At 42.7% G+C, this 23,918-nt stretch overlaps 1 protein-coding gene across 3 annotated transcripts; it reads left to right on the top strand.

Annotated features, from left to right (window-relative positions):
- Nucleotides 1–9,520: 9,520 nt before the first annotated feature.
- Nucleotides 9,521–16,286, top strand: LOC124020685. Of its 3 annotated transcripts, none has more exons than XM_046335931.1 (4): nucleotides 9,521–9,657; nucleotides 14,858–15,220; nucleotides 15,337–15,609; nucleotides 15,823–16,286. In XM_046335931.1, the coding sequence occupies exons 1-4, from the start codon at nucleotides 9,582–9,584 to the stop codon at nucleotides 15,927–15,929; spliced, it is 819 nt and encodes a 272-aa protein (XP_046191887.1). In that variant the 5' UTR covers nucleotides 9,521–9,581; the 3' UTR covers nucleotides 15,930–16,286. The 3 variants fall into 3 exon arrangements, with proteins under 3 accessions (XP_046191887.1, XP_046191888.1, XP_046191886.1); XM_046335932.1 differs by lacking the exon at nucleotides 9,521–9,657 and adding an exon at nucleotides 9,889–9,920; XM_046335930.1 differs by lacking the exon at nucleotides 9,521–9,657 and having other exon boundaries at nucleotides 14,503–15,220.
- The last annotated feature ends 7,632 nt before the right edge of the window (nucleotides 16,287–23,918 follow it).

The following is a 23,918-nucleotide window of genomic DNA, read 5'->3' as shown; positions in this document are numbered from 1 at the left end:
ACTGCTGCTACTCGCTATTTATTATCTACGCATAGTCACTTCACAAAATGATTACTGAAAAGACAAAATGATTACTGAAATGACCTCTAACCTGTACCCCCACACACTGACTCGGTACCAGTACCCCTGTATATAACCTCGTTATTGTGTTACTTTTTATAATTTTTTACTTTAGGTTATTTGGTAAATATTTTCTTAACTCTTCTTGAACTGCACTGTTGGTTAAGGGCTTGTAAGTAAGCATTTCATGGTAAGGTCTACACTTGTTGTATTCGGTGCATGTGACAAATAAAGTTTGATTTGATTTGATCATGCACCCATTGATCTGACTGTTGGAATAGGAGAAGAAATAAAATGGAAATGTAGGCAAATGAACACCAGCCTCTTACAGGACAAGGTGTTTTGTGAATTCCCTAAAACACACATTACGATATTCTTTGAAACAAAAAACAACAGTGCGAAACAGGTACATGGGAAAAGCATTCTGGGAAATGCATACTGTACATACGTGAAGTAAGCTGATTACCAATCATAAAGAAATAAACAATATATTTTGAGACTTCTAGCAGGACCTTTCTACTACAGACGGTCCTTTAGATATGCAGAGAGCAGAGGCATTCTTTCCAAATTGGGGGGGGGGGGGTTGGGGGCAAAATGTAATTGCATTGCATTGTTATATCGTAAAAGGAAACAATAAAAACAAAAGAAATGACAAAAAAAATATATATATACAGTTGAAGTCGTAAGTTTAGATACACCTTAGCCAAATACACTGTAAACTCAGTTTTTCACATTTCCTGACATTTAATCCTAGTAGCAAATTCCCTGTCTTAGGTCAGTTAGGAATAACCACTTTATTTTAAGAATGTGAAATGTCAGAATAATAGTAGAGAGAATTATTTATTTCAGCTTTTATTTCTTTCATGACATTCCCAGTGGGTCAGAAGTTTATATACACTCATATTCTATCTGGTAGCATTGCCTTTAAAATATTTCACTTGGGTCAAACGTTTCAGGTAGCCTTCCACAACCTTCCCACAATAAGATGGGTGAACTTTGCCCCATTCCTCCTGACAGAGCTGATGTAACTGAGTCAGGTTTGTAGGCCTCCTTTTTCAATAGGATTGAGGTCAGGGCTTTGTGATGGCCACTCCAATACCTTGACTTAGTTGTCCTTAAGCCATTTTGCCACAACTTTGGAAGTATGATTGGGGTCATTGTCCATTTGGAAGACCCATTTGCGACCAAGCTTTAACTTCCTGACTGACATTTTGATGGCATCGGACCGAGGCTCTGCATCTGTCCTCGTGCTCCTAGACCTTAGTGCTGCTTTTGATACCATCGATCACCACATTCTTTTGGAGAGATTGGAAACCCAAATTGGTCTACACGGACATGTTCTGGCCTGGTTTAGGTCTTATCTGTCGGAAAGATATCAGTTTGTCTCTGTGAATGGTTTGTCCTCTGACAAATCAACTGTACATTTCGGTGTTCCTCAAGGTTCTGTTTTAGGACCACTATTGTTTTCACTATATATTTTACCTCTTGGGGATGTTATTCGAAAACATAATGTAAACTTTCACTGCTATGCGGATGACACACAGCTGTACATTTCAATGAAACATGGTGAAGCCCCAAAATTGCCCTCGCTAGAAGCATGTGTTTCAGACATAAGGAAGTGGATGGCTGCAAACTTTCTACTATTAAACTCGGACAAAACAGAGATGCTTGTTCTAGGTCCCAAGAAACAAAGAGATCTTCTGTTGAATCTGACAATTAATCTTAATGGTTGTACAGTCGTCTCAAATAAAACTGTGAAGGACCTCGGCGTTACTCTGGACCCTGATCTCTCTTTTGAAGAACATATCAAGACCATTTCGAGGACAGCTTTTTCCCATCTACGTAACATTGCAAAAATCAGAAACTTTCTGTCCAAAAATGATGCAGACAAAAATTAATCCATGCTTTTGTCACTTCTAGGTTAGACTACTGCAATGCTCTATTTTCCGGCTACCCGGATAAAGCACTAAATAAACTTCAGTTAGTGCTAAATACGGCTGCTAGAATCCTGACTAGAACCAAAAAATTTGATCATATTACTCCAGTGCTAGCCTCTCTACACTGGCTTCCTGTCAAAGCAAGGGCTGATTTCAAGGTTTTACTGCTAACCTACAAAGCATTACATGGGCTTGCTCCTACCTACCTCTCTGATTTGGTCCTGCCGTACATACCTACACGTACGCTACGGTCACAAGACGCAGGCTTCCTAATTGTCCCTAGAATTTCTAAGCAAACAGCTGGAGGCAGGGCTTTCTCCTATAGAGCTCCATTTTTATGGAACGGTCTGCCTACCCATGTCAGAGACGCAAACTCGGTCTCAACCTTTAAGTCTTTACTGAAGACTCATCTCTTCAGTGGGTCATATGATTGAGTGTAGTCTGGCCCAGGAGTGGGAAGGTGAACGGAAAGGCTCTGGAGCAACGAACCGCCCTTGCTGTCTCTGCCTGGCCGGTTCCCCTCTTTTCACTGGGATTCTTTGCCTCTAACCCTGTTACGGGGGCTGAGTCACTGGCTTGCTTCACTGGATTGCTTCACTGGCTTGATTCACTGTTGTGGTCGGCCTGTCTGGGTTCCCCCCCTTGGGTTGTTCTACCGTGTCGGAGATCTTTGTGGGCTATACTCGGCCTTGTCTCAGGATGGTAAGTTGGTGGTTGAAGATTTCCCTCTAGTGGTGTGGGGGCTGTGCTTTGGCAAAGTGGGTGGGGTTATATCCTTCCTGTTTGGCCCTGTCCGGGGGTGTCCTCGGATGGGGCCACAGTGTCTCCTGACCCCTCCTGTCTCAGCCTCCAGTATTTATGCTGCAGTAGTTTATGTGTCGGGGGGCTAGGGTCAGTTTGTTTATCTGGAGTACTTCTCCTGTCCTATTCAGGTGTCCTGTGTGAATCTAAGTGTGCGTTCTCTAATTCTCTCCTTCTCTCTTTCTTTCTCTCTCTCGGAGGACCTGAGCCCTAGGACCATGCCCCAGGACTACCTGACATGATGACTCCTTGCTGTCCCCAGTCCACCTGGCCATGCTGCTGCTCCAGTTTCAACTGGCCTGGGCCCTAGGACCATGTCCCAGGACTACCTGACATGAGGACTCCTTGCTGTCCCCAGTCCACCTGGCCATGCTCCTGCTCCAGTTTCAACTGACCTGAGCCCTAGGACCGTGCCCCAGGACTACCTGACATGATGGCTCCTTGCTGTCCCCAGTCCACCTGACTGTGCTGCTGCTCCAGTTTCAACTGTTCTGCCTTATTATTATTTGACCATGCTGGTCATTTATGAACATTTGAACATCTTGGTCATGTTCTGTTATAATCTCTACCCGGCACAGCCAGAAGATGACTGGCCACCCCACATAGCCCGGTTCCTCTCTAGGTTTCTTCCTAGGTTTTGGCCTTTCTAGGGAGTTTTTCCTAGCCACCGTGCTTTTACACCTGCATTGTTTGCTGTTTGGGGTTTTAGGCTGGGTTTCTGTACAGCACTTTGAGATATCAGCTGATGTACGAAGGGCTATATAAATAAATTTGATTTGATTTGATTTGATTTGACTGATGTCTTGAGATGTTGCTTTAATATATCCACATAGTTGTCCTACCTCATGATGCCATCTATTTTGTGAAGTGCACCAGTCCCTCCTGCAGCAAAGCACCCCCACAACATGATGCTGCCACCCCCGTGCTTCACAGTTGGGATGTTGTTCTTCGGCTTGCAAGTCTCCCGCTTTTTCCTCCAAACAGAACGATGGTCATTCTGGTCAAACAGTTCTATTTTAGTTTCATCAGACCAGAGGACAAGTCGAGGTCTATTTGGCTTCTTAACAGCTTCTATCCCCAGGTCATAATACTCCTGAATAGCTCATCAAAGGACTACCAAGACCTCTCTTTTACGCTGCTGCTACTCTTTGTTTACAATCTATGCGTAGTCACTTTAAATTACCTCGACTAACCGGTGCCCCCACACATTGACTCTGTACCGGTACCCCCTGTAAATAGCCTCACTTGTTATCTTACTGCTGCTGTTTATATATTTGTTCATTTTATTTTCAAATGTTCATTGTCTTAACACTTATGTTAATGTTTTTCTTAAATCATTGTTGGTTAAGAGCTTGTAAGTAAGCATTTCACTAAGGTCTACTACATTTACATTTACATTTAAGTCATTTAGCAGACGCTCTTATCCAGAGCGACTTACAAATTGGTGCATTCACCTTATGACATCCAGTAGAACAGTCACTTTACAATAGTGCATCTAAATCTTAAAGGGGGGTGAGAAGGATTACTTATCCTATCCTAGGTATTCCTTAAAGAGGTGGGGTTTCAGGTGTCTCCGGAAGGTGGTGATTGACTCCGCTGTCCTGGCATCGTGAGGGAGTTTGTTCCACCATTGGGGGGCCAGAGCAGCGAACAGTTTTGACTGGGCTGAGCGGGAGCTGTACTTCCTCAGTGGTAGGGAGGCGAGCAGGCCAGAGGTGGATGAACGCAGTGCCCTTGTTTGGGTGTAGGGCCTGATCAGAGCCTGGAGGTACTGAGGTGCCGTTCCCCTCACAGCTCCGTAGGCAAGCACCATGGTCTTGTAGCGGATGCGAGCTTCAACTGGAAGCCAGTGGAGAGAACGGAGGAGCGGGGTGACGTGAGAGAACTTGGGAAGGTTGAACACCAGACGGGCTGCGGCGTTCTGGATGAGTTGAAGGGGTTTAATGGCACAGGCAGGGAGCCTAGCCAACAGCGAGTTGCAGTAATCCAGACGGGAGATGACAAGTGCCTGGATTAGGACCTGCGCCGCTTCCTGTGTGAGGCAGGGTCGTACTCTGCGGATGTTGTAGAGCATGAACCTACAGGAACGGGCCACCGCCTTGATGTTGGTTGAGAACGACAGGGTGTTGTCCAGGATCATGCCAAGGTTCTTAGCGATCTGGGAGGAGGACACAATGGAGTTGTCAACCGTGATGGCGAGATCATGGAACGGGCAGTCCTTCCCCGGGAGGAAGAGCAGGTCCGTCTTGCCGAGGTTCAGCTTGAGGTGGTGATCCGTCATCCACACTGATATGTCTGCCAGACATGCAGAGATGTGATTCGCCACCTAGTCATCAGAAGGGGGAAAGGAGAAGATTAGTTGTGTGTCGTCTGCATAGCAATGATAGGAGAGACCATGTTAGGTTATGACAGAGCCAAGTGACTTGGTGTATAGCGAGAATAGGAGAGGGCCTAGAACAGAGCCCTGGGGGACACCAGTGGTGAGAGCGAGTGGTGAGGAGACAGATTCTCGCCACGCCACCTGGTAGGAGCGACCTGTCAGGTAGGACGCAATCCAAGCGTGGGCCGCGCCGGAGATGCCCAACTCGGAGAGGGTGGAGAGGAGGATCTGATGGTTCACAGTATCGAAGGCAGCCGATAGATCTAGAAGGATGAGAGCAGAGGAGAGAGAGTTAGCTTTAGCAGTGCGGAGCGCCTCCGTGATACAGAGGAGAGCAGTCTCAGTTGAATGACTAGTCTTGAAACCTGACTGATTTGGATCAAGAAGGTCATTCAGAGAGAGATAGCGGGAGAGCTGGCCAAGGACGGCACGTTCAAGAGTTTTGGAGAGAAAAGAAAGAAGGGATACTGGTCTGTAATTGTTGACATCGGAGGGATCGAGTGTAGGTTTTTTCAGAAGGGGTGCAACTCTCGCTCTCTTGAAGACGGAAGGGACGTAGCCAGCGGTCAGGGATGAGTTGATGAGCGAGGTGAGGTAAGGGAGAAGGTCTCCGGAAATGGTCTGGAGAAGAGAGGAGGGGATAGGGTCAAGCGAGCAGGTTGTTGGGCGGCCGGCCGTCACAAGACGCGAGATTTCATCTGGAGAGAGAGGGGAGAAAGAGGTCAGAGCACAGGGTAGGGCAGTGTGAGCAGAACCAGCGGTGTCGTTTGACTTAGCAAACGAGGATCGGATGTCGTCAACCTTCTTTTCAAAATGGTTGACGAAGTCATCTGCAGAGAGGGAGGAGGGGGGAGGGGGAGGAGGATTCAGGAGGGAGGAGAAGGTGGCAAAGAGCTTCCTAGTGTTAGAGGCAGATGCTTGGAATTTAGCGTGGTAGAAAGTGGCTTTAGCAGCAGAAACAGAGGAGGAAAATGTAGAGAGGAGGGAGTGAAAGGATGCCAGGTCCGCAGGGAGGCGAGTTTTCCTCCATTTCCACTCGGCTGCCCGGAGCCCTGTTCTGTGAGCTCGCAATGAGTCATCGAGCCACGGAGCGGAGGGGAGGACCGAGCCGGCCTGGAGGATAGGGGACATAGAGAGTCAAAGGATGCAGAGAGGGAGGAGAGGAGGGTTGAGGAGGCAGAATCAGGAGATAGGTTGGAGAAGGTTTGAGCGGAGGGAAGAGATGATAGGATGGAAGAGGAGAGAGTAGCGGGGGAGAGAGAGCGAAGGTTGGGACGGCGCGATACCATCCGAGTAGGGGCAGTGTGGGAGGTGTTGGATGAGAGCGAGAGGGAAAAGGATACAAGGTAGTGGTCGGAGACTTGGAGGGGAGTTGCAATGAGGTTAGTGGAAGAACAGCATCTAGTAAAGATGAGGTCGAGCGTATTGCCTGCCTAGTGAGTAGGGGGGGGGAGGTGAGAGGGTGAGGTCAAAAGAGGAGAGGAGTGGAAAGAAGGAGGCAGAGAGGAATGAGTCAAAGGTAGACGTGGGGAGGTTAAAGTCGCCCAGAACTGTGAGAGGTGAGCCGTCCTCAGGAAAGGAGCTTATCAAGGCATCAAGCTCATTGATGAACTCTCCGAGGGAACCTGGAGGGCGATAAATGATAAGGATGTTAAGCTTGAAAGGGCTGGTAACTGTGACAGCATGGAATTCAAAGGAGGCGATAGACAGATGGGTAAGGGGAGAAAGAGAGAATGACCACTTGGGAGAGATGAGGATCCCGGTGCCAGAAGCTCTCGGGGTGTGCGAGAACACGTGGGCGGACGAAGAGAGAGCAGTAGGAGTAGCAGTGTTGTCTGTGGTGATCCATGTTTCCGTTAGTTCCAAGAAGTCGAGGGACTGGAGGGAGGCATAGGCTGAGATGAACTCTGCCTTGTTGACCGCAGATTGGCAGTTCCAGAGGCTACCGGAGACCTGGAACTCCACGTGGGTCGTGCGCGCTGGGACCACCAGATTAGGGTGGCCGCGGCCACGCGGTGTGGAGCGTTTGTATGGTCTGTGCAGAGAGGAGAGAACAGGGATAAACAGACACATAGTTGACAGGCTACAGAAGAGGCTATGCTAATGCAAAGGAGATTGGAATGACAAGTGGACTACACGTCTTGAATGTTCAGAAAGTTAAGCTACGTAGCAAGAATCTTATTGACTAAAATGATTAAAATGATACAGTACTGCTGAAGTAGGCTAGCTGGCAGTGGCTGCGTTGTTGACACTACACTAATCAAGTCGTTCCGTTGAGTGTAATAGTTTCTGCAGTGCTGCTATTCGGGGGCTAGCTGGCTAGCTAGTAGTGTTGTTTACGTTACGTTGCGTTAAAAGAACGACAATAGCTGGCTAGCTAACCTAGAAAATCGCTCTAGACTACACAGTTATCTTTGATACAAAGACGGCTATGTAGCTAACTATGTAGCTAGCTACGGTCAAACAAATCAAACCGTTGTACTGTAATGAAATTAAATGAAAATGTGATACTACCTGTGAATGCGACCGGGTTGTGAGTCTATTCGGTAAACGTTGGCTAGCTGTTGGCTAGCTAGCAGAGTCTCCTACGTTAAGGACGACAAATAGCTGGCTAGCTAACCTCGGTAAATTAAGATAATCACTCTAAGACTACACACTCTAAACCTAAACAACACAATTATCTTGGATACGAAGATACGAAGACAGCAAAGACAGCTATGTAGCTAGCTAACACTACACTAATCAAGTCGTTCAGTTGAGTGTAATAGTTTCTCCAGTGCAGCTAATCAGTGGACGTTAGCTAGCTGGCTAGTGAAGACTACGTTAGGACGGCGAAATACGATAATTACGCAATTATCTTTGATACAAAGACGGCTATGTAGCTAGCTGAGAAGAAATTGCTAAGATTAGACAAATCAAAACGTTGTGCTATAATGAAATATAATGAAATGTAATGAAAAAGTTATACTACCTGCGGGAGCGAAGTGCCGATGCGACCACTCGCTCCAATACATACATACATACATACATACATACATACATACATACATACATACATACATACATACATACAATACATACATACATACATACATACATACATACATACATACATACACACACACACACACACACTCACACACACACACACACACACACACACACACACACACACACACACACACACACACACACACACACACACACACACACACACACACACACACACACACACACACACACACACACACACACACACACACACACACACTCCGACTTTGTTCGTCCTAATATTTATATTTCGTAATTCCATTGTTTTACTTTTAGATTTGTGTGTATTGTTGTGAATTGTTAGATATTACTGCGCTGTTGGAGCCAGGAACACAAACATTTAGCTACATCCGCGTTTGCTAAATATGTGTATATAACCAATAACATTTGATTTGACATTGATGGATGCTGTTGATTATCGTCAAGTAAAAGTTGAGTATGTGCTATGCTATCAGCTGCAGTGATTATGACAAAGTATGGCAAAACGTAGAAATGTTAGAAAGCACTAGTCATTACCGGTCATTTTGATTAACTCACATACACACTTTTTTGGGACGATGGGAAAATGGAGACTTAAACCAGTAGGGGGCTGTGCCTCTATGGAGGACAGAGACAGGAGAAACAGAACACACAATCACACTGTAAATACACAAATTGCCCATTCAGTTAGGACTGGAAAAGACGAATAAATAACAGAACACAGTATAGTCATACTGCAAATCCATCCAAAGACTTTGTAGAGGCTAACCTGTTTAAATAGGTCTATGGTGAGCTTTTGTCTCACTTTGGTCTGAAATGCAGAGGGCAGAACAGTCCACACCAATACATTGTGTTTCAGGTTGGTGTATGTCCCATTGTGGTGTATGTGAGTGCACAGGCAGCGCAACTGAGGCAATTTCCATTTTGAAGTGGTCCATTTTCTTCTACTACTTCTATGAGTTGGTAGATAAACTGAAAGGGTGCATACTGCCACCTAGTTTTTACATCTCAGGTGTCCTCTGGAAACAAAGTTCACTATTAGGTGTAAGTCTCTGAGGTTACCTTAAAGGTAAATATCACTCAAAAACTATATATTTTTGGGACTGTATCAACAGTGGGTTAATGAATAAAATGCCCAAATTGTTTTTAAGTGAAATGTCCCTTCAATCCTCTGACTGGAAAGATATCAGTGAGTCACAGATCAGCCCAACTCTTTCAGGGGGTGTGTTTCCTATGACGTTCTCTACAATAGATTACGAAACTTAACCATACAGACAGAGACAGGAAATTATCATTTTCAGCACAGCTTGTATTATCACTTTTGTCTGTGCTGATTAAAGTCTAATCAGGTAATTATTGTGGTAAAAAGGAAGATGGCAAAGGTTTTGATGACCTCAAATTCAAAGAGAGATTTGTGGAACATTCTAAGTATTGCCCTCATCGCTGCAGGTAAGATTTTTGAAGCTCCTTAAACTTTTACCACATTTGAAATGTTTTGGCAAAATGGATTAAAGGTCCAATGCAGCTGTTTTTTTTATACCTCAATATTAAATAATTTCTGGGTAACAATTAAGTAACTGACCTTTTTCAATCAAAATGTTATATATATATTTTTTAAAGTAACTTCTTAGTAAAGAGCAATTTTTCAATAACTTTGCTAGGAGTGGACTGAGTGGGAGGGGAGAACTGAGACATAGCTGTTATCGGCAGAGGTTTGGATCTCTCTTTCTTATTGGTCTATTAACTAATTGACCGAATGGTGATGTCACCAGGTAGTCCAAAACTCCATCTGACCAAGATATTTTCAAGCAGCTCTTAAACTAAAAGGGCATTATCATAATTTCCACAGTATTATTCCTACTTCATCGTGTGGAAATGTATATGAAACCATGTTTTTGACTGCACCTTTTAGTGTTTTAAATAATTCTGACTCCTTAATTATTACTAAACCATTATAAGCACGTAGCCCCAAACTGTATATTAAGAATAAACTATGTTAAGTCTGTCACAAATAAATATCATGGCTAGTTTCAGGTACAGTCACATCTGAAAATATTGGCACCCTTGATAAAGATCAGCAAAAAAAGACTATCAAATAAATAATACAAATACTGAGCTATATACACTGAGTAGGTGAAAGCTATGTAGGTATATGATCCATGTCTGATGTCACTTGTTAACTCCACTTCAATCAGTGTACATTAAGGGGAGGAAACAGGTTAAAGAAGGATTTTTAAGTCTTGAGACAATTCAAACCAAATTTAAAATCAATTCAAATTTTATTTGTCACATGAAATGCTAACTTACAAGCCCTTAACCAACAATGCAGTTCAAGAAATAGAGGTAAGAAAATATTTGCTAGATAAACTAAAGTAAAAAATTAAATAAAGTAACACAATAAGATTACATAACAATAACGAGGCTATATAAAAGGGGTACCGGTACTGAGTCAATGTGCAAGGGTACAGGTTAGTCAAGGTAATTCATACATGTAGGTAGGGGTAAAGTGACTATGCATTGATAATAAACCGTGAGTAGCAGCAGTGTAAAAACAAGGGTGCGGGGGTTCATGTAAATAGTCCAGGTGGCCATTTGATGAATTGTTCGGCAGTCTTATGGCTTGGGAGTAGAAGCTGTTAAGGAGCCTTTTGGACCGCTTGGCTTAGAGAGAAGTCTAAGCCTTGGTGACTGGAGATTGACATTTTTGGCATTTTCCTCTGACACCGCCTAGTATATAGGTCCTGGAGGGCAGGAAGCTTGGTCCCAGTGATGTATTGGGCCGTACGCACTACCCTTTGTAGCGCCTTACGGATGCCAAGCATTTGCCATACCAGGCGGTGATGTAACCAGTCATACTCTCGATGTAACCAGTCATACTCTCGATGGTGCAGCTGTAGAACGTTTTTAAGATCTGGGGACCCAGGCCAAATCTTTTCAGTCTCCTGAAGGGGAAAAGGTGTTGTCGTGCCCTCTTCACGACTGTCTTGGTGTGTTTGGACCATGATAGTTTGTTGGTGATGTGGACACCAAAGAACTTGAAACTCTCGACCCGCTCCACTACAGCCCCGTCGATATTAATGGGGGCCTGTTCGGCCCTCCTTTTCTTGTAGTCCATGATCATCTCCTTTGTCTTGTTCACATTGAGGGAGAGGTTGTTGTCTTGGCACTACACTGCCAGGTAGCTGACCTCCTCCTTTTAGGATGTCTCAGCGTTGTGTCGTCAGCAAACGTAATGATGGTGTTGGTATCATGCTTGGCCGTGAGTTAACAGGGAGTACAGGAGGGGACTAAGCACGCACCCCTGAGGGTCCCCGGGAGTGAGGATCAGCGTGGCAGATGTGTTGTTGCCCACCCTTACCACCTGGGGGAGGCCCGTAAGGAAGTTCAGGATCCAGTTGCAGATGGAGGTGTTTAGTCCCAGGGTCCTTAACTTCGTGATGAGCTTTGGGCACTATGGTGTTGAACGCTGAGCTGTAGTCAATGAACAGTATTCTCACATACATGTTCCTTTTGTTCAGGTGGGAAAGGGCAGTGTGGAGTGCGATTGAGATTGTGTCATCTGTGAATATGTTGGGGCGGTATGCGAATTGGAGTGGGTCTAGGGTTTCTGTGGGTTAGGGTTTTTCTATGTCTCTGTGGTCACTAAAGATCCAATGGCACTTTTTGTAAGGGTAGGGGTGTTAACCCTGGTGTCCTGGCTTAAATTCTCAATCTGGCCCTCATATCATCATAGTCACCTAACAATCCCCAGTTTACAATTGGCTCATCTCCCATGTAACTATTCCCCAGGTTGTTGCTGTAAATGAGAATGTGTTCTCAGTCAACTTACCTGGTAAAATACAAAAATGTAAAGAGTGCTACGGGCAGTAGTGATTTAGGCTCACGATTAGCAGACGTCGGCTACGGAAAGTGTGATCACACAGTTGTCTGGAACAGCAGGTGCTCTCATACATGCTTCAGTGTTGCTTGCCTCAAAGCGAACATAGAAGGCATTTAGCTCGTCTGGTAGGCTTGCGTCACCAGGCAGCTCGCGTCTGGGTTTCCCTTTGTAGTTCGTAATAGTTTGCAAGCCCTGCCACATCCAACTAGTGCCGGTGTAGTAGGATTAAATCTTAATCCTGTATCGAATCTTTGTTTGTGTGATGGTTCGTCTGAGGGCATAGCGGGATTTCTTGTAGGCGTTAGGATTAGTGTCCCGCTCCTTGATAATCGGCAGCTCTAGCCTTTAGCTCGAATCGGATGTTGCCTGTAATCCATGGCTTCTGGTTGGAATATGTACGTATGGTCACTGTGGGGACGACGTCCTCAATGCACTTATTGATGAAGCCGATGACTGAGGTGGTATGCTCCTCAATGTCATTGGATGAATCATGGAACATATTCCTGTCTGTACTAGCAAAACAGTCCGGTAGGGTAGCATCTGCGTCATCAATGGCATCCGTGCAACTCAATATTAGGAAGGTGTTCCTAATGTTTGGTATACTCAGTGTATATAGTGGTCCTTTGCTCAGTTGGTAGAGCATGGCGCTTATAACTCCAGCGTATTGTGTTTGATTCCCGGGAACACCCTTCCATAAAATGTATGCACGCATGACTGTAAGTCGCTTTGTATAAAGCATCTGCTAAATAGCATAATTATTATATTGTATGCTCCTAAAAAAATGCAATTGTTATTTTATAGTAATACAATTGCTCAGAGAAAGAGGTTTTGTTTACCAAAATGTTATCTATATTAACTTCAGACTTTAAAACATAATTGATCTCAGTTTAAAGTGAATTGGACAGCGTTTTAACTACTTTGCAAACTCTATACGAAGGAGATGTCACGCTGCATGATGCAAATGGTGGTCACATTAGATACTGACTGGTTTTCATATCCATGGGAAAAAGCTATATGTGACCAACAATCATTTGTTGGTCACAAAATCTCAGAATATCTGCATTCCCAGTCATGTGAAATCCATAGATTAGGGCCTAATGAATGTATTGACTGATTTCTATCTAAAATCTTTGAAATTGTTGTATGTCACGTTTATATTTTTGTTCAGTATAATTCACCAATACATTTCTTGGTAGTCCAAAAAATATTGCTATCAGGTTGTAAATCACAACTGGCTTGGTACATTGTTTGCTGCCTCCAAATGTTTGGGATGCACTGTTTCAGTTTCAATTACTCAAATCTTTTGAACAAAAACAGACAACTGTAATTAAGGCTGGGAATGTCAAAATAATCAAACGAGTAAGGGCAATGAAGTCAGTCAAAAGGTGGCTAATAGGCTAGCGCACATGTATAAAACACAAGGCCCACAGGCTGAATAGGACACACAAACGAGTATGAGTGAGTTAACAGTTGAGTTATCTACTTTATGAAATGACTGCCAGATGCGGATGCATTGGTAAATTCACAGCGTGCAGAGGAGGGAAAGTTTACAGACACATGCCACAATCCTAGCTAGGCTACTTGTCATGTTCGTCGTAAAGAGGAGACCAAGGTGCAGCGTGATGAGAATACATTCCTCTTTATTAAACGACGAATACTTAAACTAACAAAACGACCGTGACGCTATAAACACTAGTGCTGACACAGGCAACTATACATAGACAATAACCCACAAAACCAACATGGGAAATGGCAACCTAAATAGGATCCCCAATCAGAGACAACGATAAACAGCTGTCTCTGATTGGGAACCAATTCAGGCCATAGACCTACATTTACCTAGACATACCAAAACCCCATAGACTTCATCAGAATGCAGTCCTAGCAATCCCAGGTCGACAATAAATGCTTGATTTGTTAGAAAATGTCCGTTATTTGTCCAATTAGCTGCTTTGGTTAGTGCGTTTGGTAAACAATTCCAAAGTCACATAGCGCGTCCACAATAACGTGACGAAATGTCCAAAAGTTCCGTAACAGTCAGTAGAAACATGTCAAATGATGTACTGAATCAATCTTTAGAATGTTGTTTACATATATCTTCCAACAGGAGAATTAGAATGACTTCAGATGACCGGTGGAACGCAGGTCCTTCCCCTGTGAACGCGCATAGTGAATGCATGGTCAACTCGTGTCAGTGGTGACTATTTCCTGTCTCATTCGACCCCCCTTCACATTAGTCATCAGACAAAGTTCTATTGACATCTAGTGGAAGACGTAGGAAGTGAAAACTCATCCATATCTCGCTGTAATTTCAATGAGAGCTTGGTTGAAAATCTGCCACCCCTGGAAAAAAACTAACAATGAGTGGAATTTCAGGTTTTTGCCTGCTATATGGGTTCTGTTATACTCACAGACACAATTCAAACAATTTTAGAAACTTCAGAGTGTTTTCTATCCAATACTAATATTAATATTAAAATATTAACAACTATGACTGTGGAGCAGGCCGTTGAATATGGGCACCTCTGTGCACCTTTCATCCAAGCTTCTCAATACTGCCCCTGCAGCCATAAGAAGTTAAATAAAATGTTTTTTTCTCTGTGAAATTGTATTAGGATGACATAATATAATTTCCCATTTTTTTGGAGCATACAATAAATCTCAATATTTGTATGATTTATTTGATGCAGTCTTTTTTGCTCATCTTTATCAACGCTTCCAATAATTTCAGACTCATCATAGAGCCTCCATATCCACTTTCTTTCTCAGGAGCCTGGGCCCAGACAGTTACCCAGAAACCTGATGAGGTTGTGTATAAACTGGCTCAGAATGCCTCAATGGACTGCCAGTTCATCCACACTCCAGACCAGCAGGTGGCAAAGAATCCCATTCTCTACTGGCATAAAATTACAAGTTTGACCCAAATGACAAGACTGTGGCCTGACCCAGAGTCAACGTACAAGGGTCGTGTGGAGGTTCTGGACAGTGACCGCAACTCACCGAACAGATCTGTACTTCTGAAGAATGTCCAGTGGGAGGATAGCAGTGGAAAGTACGAGTGTAAACTGTCTTATAGGGCCGCCAAACAAGATAAGAGGACGAAAGGGAGCGGCGTTAAGCTGTTGATACATGGTAATGATACAATTTCTATGCTTTTGTCATGTTGTCCACTAATTTCCGCTTTTCATTTCCTATACCAGACCATGTTATGATACAAATGTGCGTGTCTTTCTCTGTGTCTAAAACAGATTCGATGTTCTTTGGGCTTGACCCTGAGAATAAGACCCAAATCATGTGTGCTGTGAATGTTTCCCGGGATGATGGGTTTTTCTTATCCTTGCTACAAGACGGATCTAAAGTATTCCAAAAGACCATTGATCCTCTTCACCCCAGCATGTCACTGTCTGTTACCCTGTCTGTGATCCTCCCCTTGGAGAAGGGAAAGAATTATGAGTGTCAAATCCACCTGGGCTCCACTATGATAATGAGCCAGCCCTTCGAACAGCCGCTTGAGACGCCAGGTAGTGTTTTCTCATTACGTACACAGACCTTACAGTTACAGTGTGTCACATCTACTGAAGACTGCCAAGTCGACTTATATCCAGGTTTATCATACAGTATACAGCGATTTGGGTCGGTGCATAGCAATGAAATGTAGCTCTCTCGCCGTATCTGCAATACCACTCAATGACTGACGCCACCCCTATGTCTGTTCCTCTTGTGTTTTTCAACAGTAGAGAAGGTGCTTCCTGAACCAGTTTTCCTGTTCGTGGCCATCCTCCTGGTCCCCATCACCGTGCTTCTGACTCTGCTCACAGCCCTTCTTGTTCTAAGCAGATAAGACAGGAGATAGTAAGACTGACAATGCCAGATATACAGTGCATTCAGAACGTTTTTATGTTATTTCACCTTCATTTTACCAGGTAGGCTAGTTGAGAACAAGTTCTCATTTGCAACTGTGACCTGGCCAAGATAAAGCATAGCAATTCGACACATAAAACAACAGAGTTACGCATGGAATAAACAAAACATACAGTAGAAAAAAATAAAACCAAAGTCTATATACATGTGAGTGCAAAGGAGGTAAGATAAGGGAGTTAAGGTAATAAATAGGCCATGGTGGCGAAGTAATTACAATATATAAAATAAACACTGGAATGGTAGATGTGCAGAAGATGAATGTGCAAGCAGTGATACTGGGGCGCAAAGGAGCAAGATAAATAAACAAATACAGTATGGGGATGAGGTAGATAGATGGGCTGTTTACAGATGGGCTATGTACAGGTGCAGTGATCTGTAAGCTGCTCTGACAGCTGGTGCTTAAAGCAAGTGAGGGAGATGTGAGTCTCCAGCTTCAGTGATTTTTGCAGTTCATTCAAGTCATTAACAACAGAGAACTGGAAGGAAAGGTGACCAAAGGAGGAATTGGCTTTGGGGGTGACCAGTGAGATATACCTGCTGGAGCGCGTGCTTCGAGTGGGTGCTGCTATGGTGACCAGTGAGCTGAGATAAGGTGGGGCTTTACCTAGCAGAGACTTGTAGATGACCTGTAGCCAGTGTGTTTGGCGACGAGTATGAAGCGAGGGCCAACCTACAAGCGTACAGGTCGCAGTGGTGGGTAGTATATGGGGCTTTGGTGACAAAACGGATGGCACTGTGATGGACGGCATCCAATTTGTTGAGTAGGGTGTTGGAGGCTATTTTATAGATGACATTGCCGAAGTCGAGGATCGGTAGGATGGTCAGTTTTACGAGGGTATGTTTGGCAGCATGAGTGAAGGATGCTTTGTTGCGACATAGGAAGCCGATTCTAGATTTAATTTTGTATTGGTGAAGGTGAAAACAGGTTTTTTTTGTGCAAATGTATTAAAAATGTTAAAAAAATGAATATTGCATTTACATAAGAATTCAGACCCTTTACTCAGTACTTTGTTGAGCACCTTTGGCAATGATTTGGCAGCGATTACAGCCTCGAGTCTTCTAGGGTATGAAGCTACAAGCTTGGGGAGTTTCTCCCATTCTTCTCTGCAGACCCTCTCAAGCTCTGTCAGGTTGGATGGGGAGCGTCACTGCTCAGCTATTTTCAGGTCTCTCCAGAGAAGTTTGTTCGGGTTCAAGTCCGGGCTCTGGCTGGGCAACTCAAGGACATTCAGAAACTTGTCCCGAAGCCACTCCTGCATTATCTTGGCTGTGTGATTAGGGTCATTGTCTTGTTGGAAGGTGAACCTTCGACTCAGTCTGAGGTCCTGAGCAATCTGGAGCAGGTTTTACATTTACATTTACATTTAAGTCATTCAGCAGACACTCTTATCCAGAGCGACTTACAAATTTTCATCAAGGATCTCTTTGTACTTTGTTCCGTTCATCTTTCCCTTGATCCTGACTAGTCTCCCAGTCCCTGCTGCTGGAAAACTTCACCACAGAATGATGCTGCCAGCACCATGCTTCACCTTAGGGATGGTGCCAGGTTTCCTCCAGACGTGACGCTTGGCATTCAGGCCAAAGAGTTCAATCTTGGTTTCATCAGACCACAGAATCTTGTTTCTCATGGTCTGAGAGTCCTTTAGATGCCTTTTGGCAAACTCCAAGCGGGCTGTCATGTGTCTTTTACTGAGAAGTGGCTTTTGTCTTGCCACTCTACCATAAAGGCCTGAAGGTTCTTCCTTCTGGAAGGTTCTCCCATCTCCACAGAGGAACTCTGGAACTCTGTCAGAGTGACCATCAGGTTCTTGGTCACATCCCTGACCAAGGCCCTTCTCCCCCGATTGCTCGGTTTGGCCGGGTGGCCAGCTCTAGGAGAAGTCTTGGTGGGTCCAAACTTCTTAAATTTAATAATGATGGAGGCCACTGTGTTCTTGGGGACCTTCAATGCTGCAGACATGTTTTGGTACCCTTCCCCAGATCTGTGGCTCGAAACAGTCCTGTCTTGGAGCTCTACGGACAATTCTTTTGACCTCATGGCTCGGTTTTTGCTCTGACATGCACTATCAACTGTGGGACTTTATATGGACAGGTATGTTTCTTTCCAAATCATGTCCAATCAATTGAATTTACCACAGGTGGAGTCCAATCAAGTTTTAGAAACATCAAGGATGATCAATGGAAACAGGATGCACCTGAGCTCAATTTCGAGTCTCATAGCAACGGGTTTGAATACTTATGTAAATTTGTAAATACATTTGCAAAACAAAACTTTTGTCCACTGTCATTATGGGGTATTGTGTGTAGACTGATGAGTACATTTAAAAAAAAAATTTTTTTTTAGAATAAGGCTGTGACGTAACAAAATGTGGAAAATATCAAGGAGTCTGAATACTTTCCGAATGCACTGGAGTTGCTTACCAAGACGATATTAAATGTTTCTGAGTAGCCTAGTTAAAGTTTTGATTTAAATGGACATGAAAATCTATGGCAAGACTTGAAAATGACTGGCTAGCAATGATCAACACCCAATTTGATAGATCTTTAAGAATAACATTTAAAAAATGTGCAAATATTGTACAATCCAGGTGTGCAAAGCTCTTAAAGTCTTACCCAATTAGACTCACAGCTGTAATCACTACCAAAGGTGATTCTAACATTTATTGACACATTGACACATTTATTGACACATTTGTTAAACGTTAAATGTTAGAAACAGAAAAAGATAGACAGAATTAGGATTACAGATCATACAGTCTCATTAAAAGTTAGAATGCAGCATGTGTTGATTGGATAACTATTTGATCTACTGTACGTTGGAGGCAGCTACATCATCATCTTGACACTGGCAGTGGGAACAAGCTATGATCTTGCTAGATGTTGTATACTGACAACACTGACACTCAATATATTTTGTTCAATTCTCTGCCATATTCACAATTTCCTTCAATGTTTTAAATTGGTATATTTTACTGTTAGCTGATGACATACAATTGAAGTCGGAAGTTTACATGCACCTTAGCCAAATACATTTAAACTCAGTTTTTCACAATTACTGACATTTAATCCTAGTAAAAGGGCAGAAATTTGACTAACTAAACTGTTGGAAAGGTGGCATCCTATGACGGTGTCAAGTTGAAAGTCACTGAGCTCTTCAGTAAGGCCATTCTTCTGCCAATGTTTGTCTATGTAGATTGCATGGCTGTGTACTCAATTTTATACACCTGTCAGCAACGGGTGTGGCTGAAATAGCCAAAGACTAATTTGAAGTGTCCACATACTTTTGTATATATAGTGTATGTTTCTCTTATGTCAAGTCGGTCAACAGCTAAAACTGTTTTTAAAAGTGCTATATACAAAATCTAACACAAGAACACTGTTTAAGGGATTTTATACATATTGGAGCACTGTCAGCAACACAGATTCCTCTACCCCTTCCTACTCCCTCAAACTTTCAGTAGTAAATATCATGCATGTTGAAGTTCAGAATTTTTTTATTGCAGTTTGACACATTCAACGAAACCATTTCCATCTGCAACAACCAAATGACTCAGAAGTCTCACAACCTATAACACCACCTCTCAGGTTTCCAAATAATGTGTAGGCTTTTTTCCACAGCAAGTTATAGTGTAACGTGTAACTTAGGTGTTTTGATGTACTACACTTGTGTGATTTGTAAGAAAGACAATGTATGTTTATTGTCATGTGCTACACTTGACAGGATTTCGATTGTTGCGCAACTCCTTTTTTTTGAAAGATAAATGTTACATTTTTCAAACCCAAATGAACAATACAATAGACAGACACACGCAAACATCGATGACATCACACCTGCTCAGACCGACGTGTTCCCACTGCTTCAATTTCCAGTGCTTGTAAGACTCTATACCAGTGGTCACCAACCGGTCGATCGCGATCAACTGGTCAATCTCCAAGGCATTCCTAATCGATCGCCAAACATTTCTGTAAAAAACCCAACTATAAAGCCTTGTTTCTATTTTGTTTTATTCGTCTCAGGCTGTGAAGGTACAAACTCTGCCTTCCCAGCGGGCCCAGAGAGCAAATCAAGTGCCCAATAGGCCTACCACTGGCCAATCGGATGGCTCAAATTACTGTGTTGGCAGTAACGTAGGAGGCATAAAAGAAAGCTATAGCAAAGTTGATACTGTGAGATTTCAAAACATTTAAAACCATGACTATATCAGAAAGCCTGCCAAATCAGTTCTGTTATACTCACATTATTTTAACAGTTTTGGAAACTTTAGAGCGCTTTCTATCCAAATCTACTATATCTATTATATGCATATCCTGGGCCTGAGAAACAGGCAGTTTACTTTGGGAACGCTTCTCATCCAGACGTCAAAATACTGCCCGCAAGCCATAAGAAGAAATGTTTTTCAACAGAATCCACGGAATGAATACACCCCCGATCATGCATAAACAGAGTTCACTCTCATAACAGCCACGTGGTATTCCTTCTATTCCCTTCGCTCTTGGACTTCAATGCTAAACTAGCTAGCTGGATTTGCTAGCTAAGTAAGTGAAACTAAGTGAATTTTTGACATTTTTTTGAAAAAAATAAAAATTCAAAACTGTTCAACTATTGTCTTTCTCTTTGAGTCAACTACTCACCACATTTTATACACTGCAGTGCTAACTAGCTGCAGCTTGTGCTTTCAATACTATATTAATTCTCTGATCCTTTGATTGGGTGGACAACATGTCAGTTCATGCTGCAAAAGCTCTGATAGGCTGAAGGACTTACTCTGTAAGTCTATGGAAGGGGGTGAGAACAATGAGCTTCCTAGATTTTATATTGAAGTCAATGTTCCAAGAGGAGGATGGAAGCTAGCTGACCTCTGGCTACACCATGGTGCTACCTACAGAGTTCTGTTGAGGCTACTGTAGACCTTCTTTGCAAAAAATGGTGAGTTTTAATCACTTATTTGGTGACGTGATTATATTTAGTATAGTTTTATCCATAAAGGTTAACTTACCATTTTTATTTTTATGAAATTCACTGAGGAGGATGGTCATCCCCTTCCTCCTCTGAGAAGCCTCCATTGTTCCCACTTAGCTCTACAACAAGCAGTGCAGCTGTAATGAATGAGTAAGAAAGTGTATCTATAGGCTTGCGTTGTTGTTATTATTAGTGGCTTGGGTCATTTCTAACTGTTTCACTTTCTCAGTTCATAGGAGTAACAACATGAATTTGTGCACGAGGAAGAAATAATGCGGTGCGACTCGATTTTCCCAATCAGCTGGAAGACGGTGTCCCATTTTGTCAATGGAGGAAAGGGAGAGAAGGGATGTTGAGAGGCGGACCCTCATTCTTTTCTCTTCCGGCCTCTGAGACTGACCATCAGATGCAAGCACCATCAGCCCAGTAAAATAAAAACACAAAGAAATGATTGACGTGTTTGCTCACTCAGCTGTGCCTCACAAGTAATACAACAATGGATCTATTACCGGTGTGATCATCCTATAGCCTACCTCAAATTAAAAATGTCATGAACAACAATGGCAAGGCAATTCAAACAAAGCCAATATATGATAATAATGTCTTTGGCTTATAGCTTACTGAACAAACCTCATTGCTACGGTATTGTTTTTTATTGGTTAATGTTGCATAGGCTTACGTTTTTTCAGTCATGTCTGAGCGGTAGATCCCAGCTTGCATTTTGACTCAGAAAGTGATCTTGACTCAGAAAAGGTTGGTGACCACTGCTCTATGCCACGTGACCTCGAATTGCAGTATTCTGTTTCTCTATGTAGCCCATATTTTTTCAATATTTAAATAATAATGTGTTTTATTCATCCACTGTCTGAACGATGGAGGCTCATTTGATTTCATATTATTTCAATTTGTAAACAAATGTTTATTCAAAATGATTGATGAGAAAGTGCAGTCCAACCAATTGGGTATCTCACCGAGCACTCTCATATGCCATGTCTTGAAATATGCGTATAGACGTATTAAAAGTACATTTATATTGTACACCTTCTGACAGCCAACCTTCTAATTCCGCCCAAAACATTTGGATTTTATAGCACTCCCACAAGCCGTGAATCATTGAGTCACTGTTAGTTTTACACTTAAGACATGACTCTGCCATTGTGCTATCAAATTTGTGATTTTTTTCTTCTTCTCGCGTATAATACATCCTGTACATTAGTTTAAACTGGAATAAGCATTCATTTTTGTTTACTGTAAGTTAATGTTAGTTATGTTCCAACACTGCCTTCATCTTGTGCCAATATCAGTTATTTTTAGGTCTTGGGTCTAATATTTTATATTTTTTTCGAAGAGATTGTCAGTTATATAGGCTTTCTGCAAGGTTTTGTATATCTTGCCTATTATATGAGTATCCTTTTCTGACTCAACTAAAATTCCCTCAACATTGCTCTCGAAATGACATTATATAAGACTTTTAAATTACATGTATTTGAAAATATCGACATTGGTCAGTCCAAAATTGCTTTTTAATTCTGTAATGGAAATCATTGTATTCCATATTACAATTTTACAGTTTCTATGCCTTTATTTTCCATATGTGCCAATTTATTGGTGAATTCTGAAAAGCTATCCAGAGATTGTCACTGTCTGTTACCCTGTTTGTGATCCTTATGACTGTCAAATCCACCTGGGCTCCACTATGATAATGAGCCAGTCCTTCGAACAGCCGCTTGAGACGCCAGGTAGTGTTTTGTCATTACGTACACAGACCGTACAGTTACAGTGTGTCACTTCTACTGAGGACATCTAGTCCTATGCAGGTCAGACGGTAAGACTGACGGCTCCATTGGCTCATTCTACAACACATTGAAAGCCATTCATGAAAGCGGTGGATGTTATTATCTGTATTATTTTTATTTGATCAAATCAAGTTTTTCACCACATTCGAGTGAGGATAGATTTTTGTTATAAAATTAACTTTACTGCGTGACGAGGGGAATTCTAACTCTTTTGCTTCCTCACTGTTGTTTTCACATCCATGTTTCAGTATCTTTTTTCTTATGCTCAAACGGGGGGAAAAGACGTGGACGTTCTAAAAGTGGACATTTGTGCTCCTACAGTTGAAGTCGGAACTTTACATACACTTAGGTTGGAGTCATTAAAACTTGTTTTTCAACCACTCCACAAATTCCTTGTTAACAAACTATAGTTTTGGCAAGTCGGTTAGGACATTTACTTTGTGCATGCCATAAGTCATTTTTCCAACAATTGTTTACAGATTATTTCACTCATTGTATCACAATTCCAGTGTGTCAGACGTTTACATACACTAATAGAAAGAGGAGGAAGGGAAGCACTACTAAGGTCCATTTGCTGCCATCTAGTGGATATTTTGCTCAATTGCCCTCAGCTATGTTTAGACGGTTGTTGTTCATGTTTTGCTGGGTTCTAGTGTACCATGGAATATATTGCTTTCTTATTCTTGACACTTCTCCCAGTCATATTTAAGGTTAGAACTACCTTTCTAAGTGTTCTGATACTTCTAGCTTGGAGTTGTATTTTTATGATAACATAGCTACAATAGTACACAAGTATGAACTCTGTGGGACCAGAGGACATTTCTCCAAAAAGTATGATCTTACATTTATTCACATTCATCTTGGTCCCCGTGTGCAGTTGCAAACCGTAGTCTGGCTTTTTTATGGCGGTTTTGGAGCAGTGGCTTCTTCCTTGCTGAGCGGCCTTTCAGGTTGTGTCGATATAGGACTCATTTTACTGTGGATATAGATACTTTTGTACCGGTTTCCTCCAGCATCTTCACAAGGTCCTTTGCTGCTGTTCTGGAATTGATTTGCACTTTTCGCACCAAAGTACGTTCATCTCTAGGAGACATAACGCGTCTCCTTCCTGAGTGGTATGACGGCTGCGTACTCCCATGGTGTTTATACTTGC

Source organism: Oncorhynchus gorbuscha, unplaced genomic scaffold, assembly GCF_021184085.1.
Source record: "Oncorhynchus gorbuscha isolate QuinsamMale2020 ecotype Even-year unplaced genomic scaffold, OgorEven_v1.0 Un_scaffold_874, whole genome shotgun sequence".
Taxonomy (NCBI): domain Eukaryota; kingdom Metazoa; phylum Chordata; class Actinopteri; order Salmoniformes; family Salmonidae; genus Oncorhynchus; species Oncorhynchus gorbuscha.
The sequence above is the reverse complement of the archived record's forward strand: the minus strand, read 5'-3'. Positions and strand labels throughout refer to the sequence as shown.

What these genes read in the sequence shown, in the direction of transcription:
- LOC124020685 (XM_046335930.1), top strand. Translation starts at nt 14,761, where the DNA reads ATGATTTATTTGATGCAGTCTTTTTTGCTCATCTTTATCAACGCTTCC. An exon ending in CGTTAAGCTGTTGATACATG is followed by an intron (nt 15,221 to 15,336) that starts GTAATGATACAA and finishes TGTCTAAAACAG; the next exon opens with ATTCGATGTTCTTTGGGCTT. An exon ending in ACAGCCGCTTGAGACGCCAG is followed by an intron (nt 15,610 to 15,822) that starts GTAGTGTTTTCT and finishes GTTTTTCAACAG; the next exon opens with TAGAGAAGGTGCTTCCTGAA.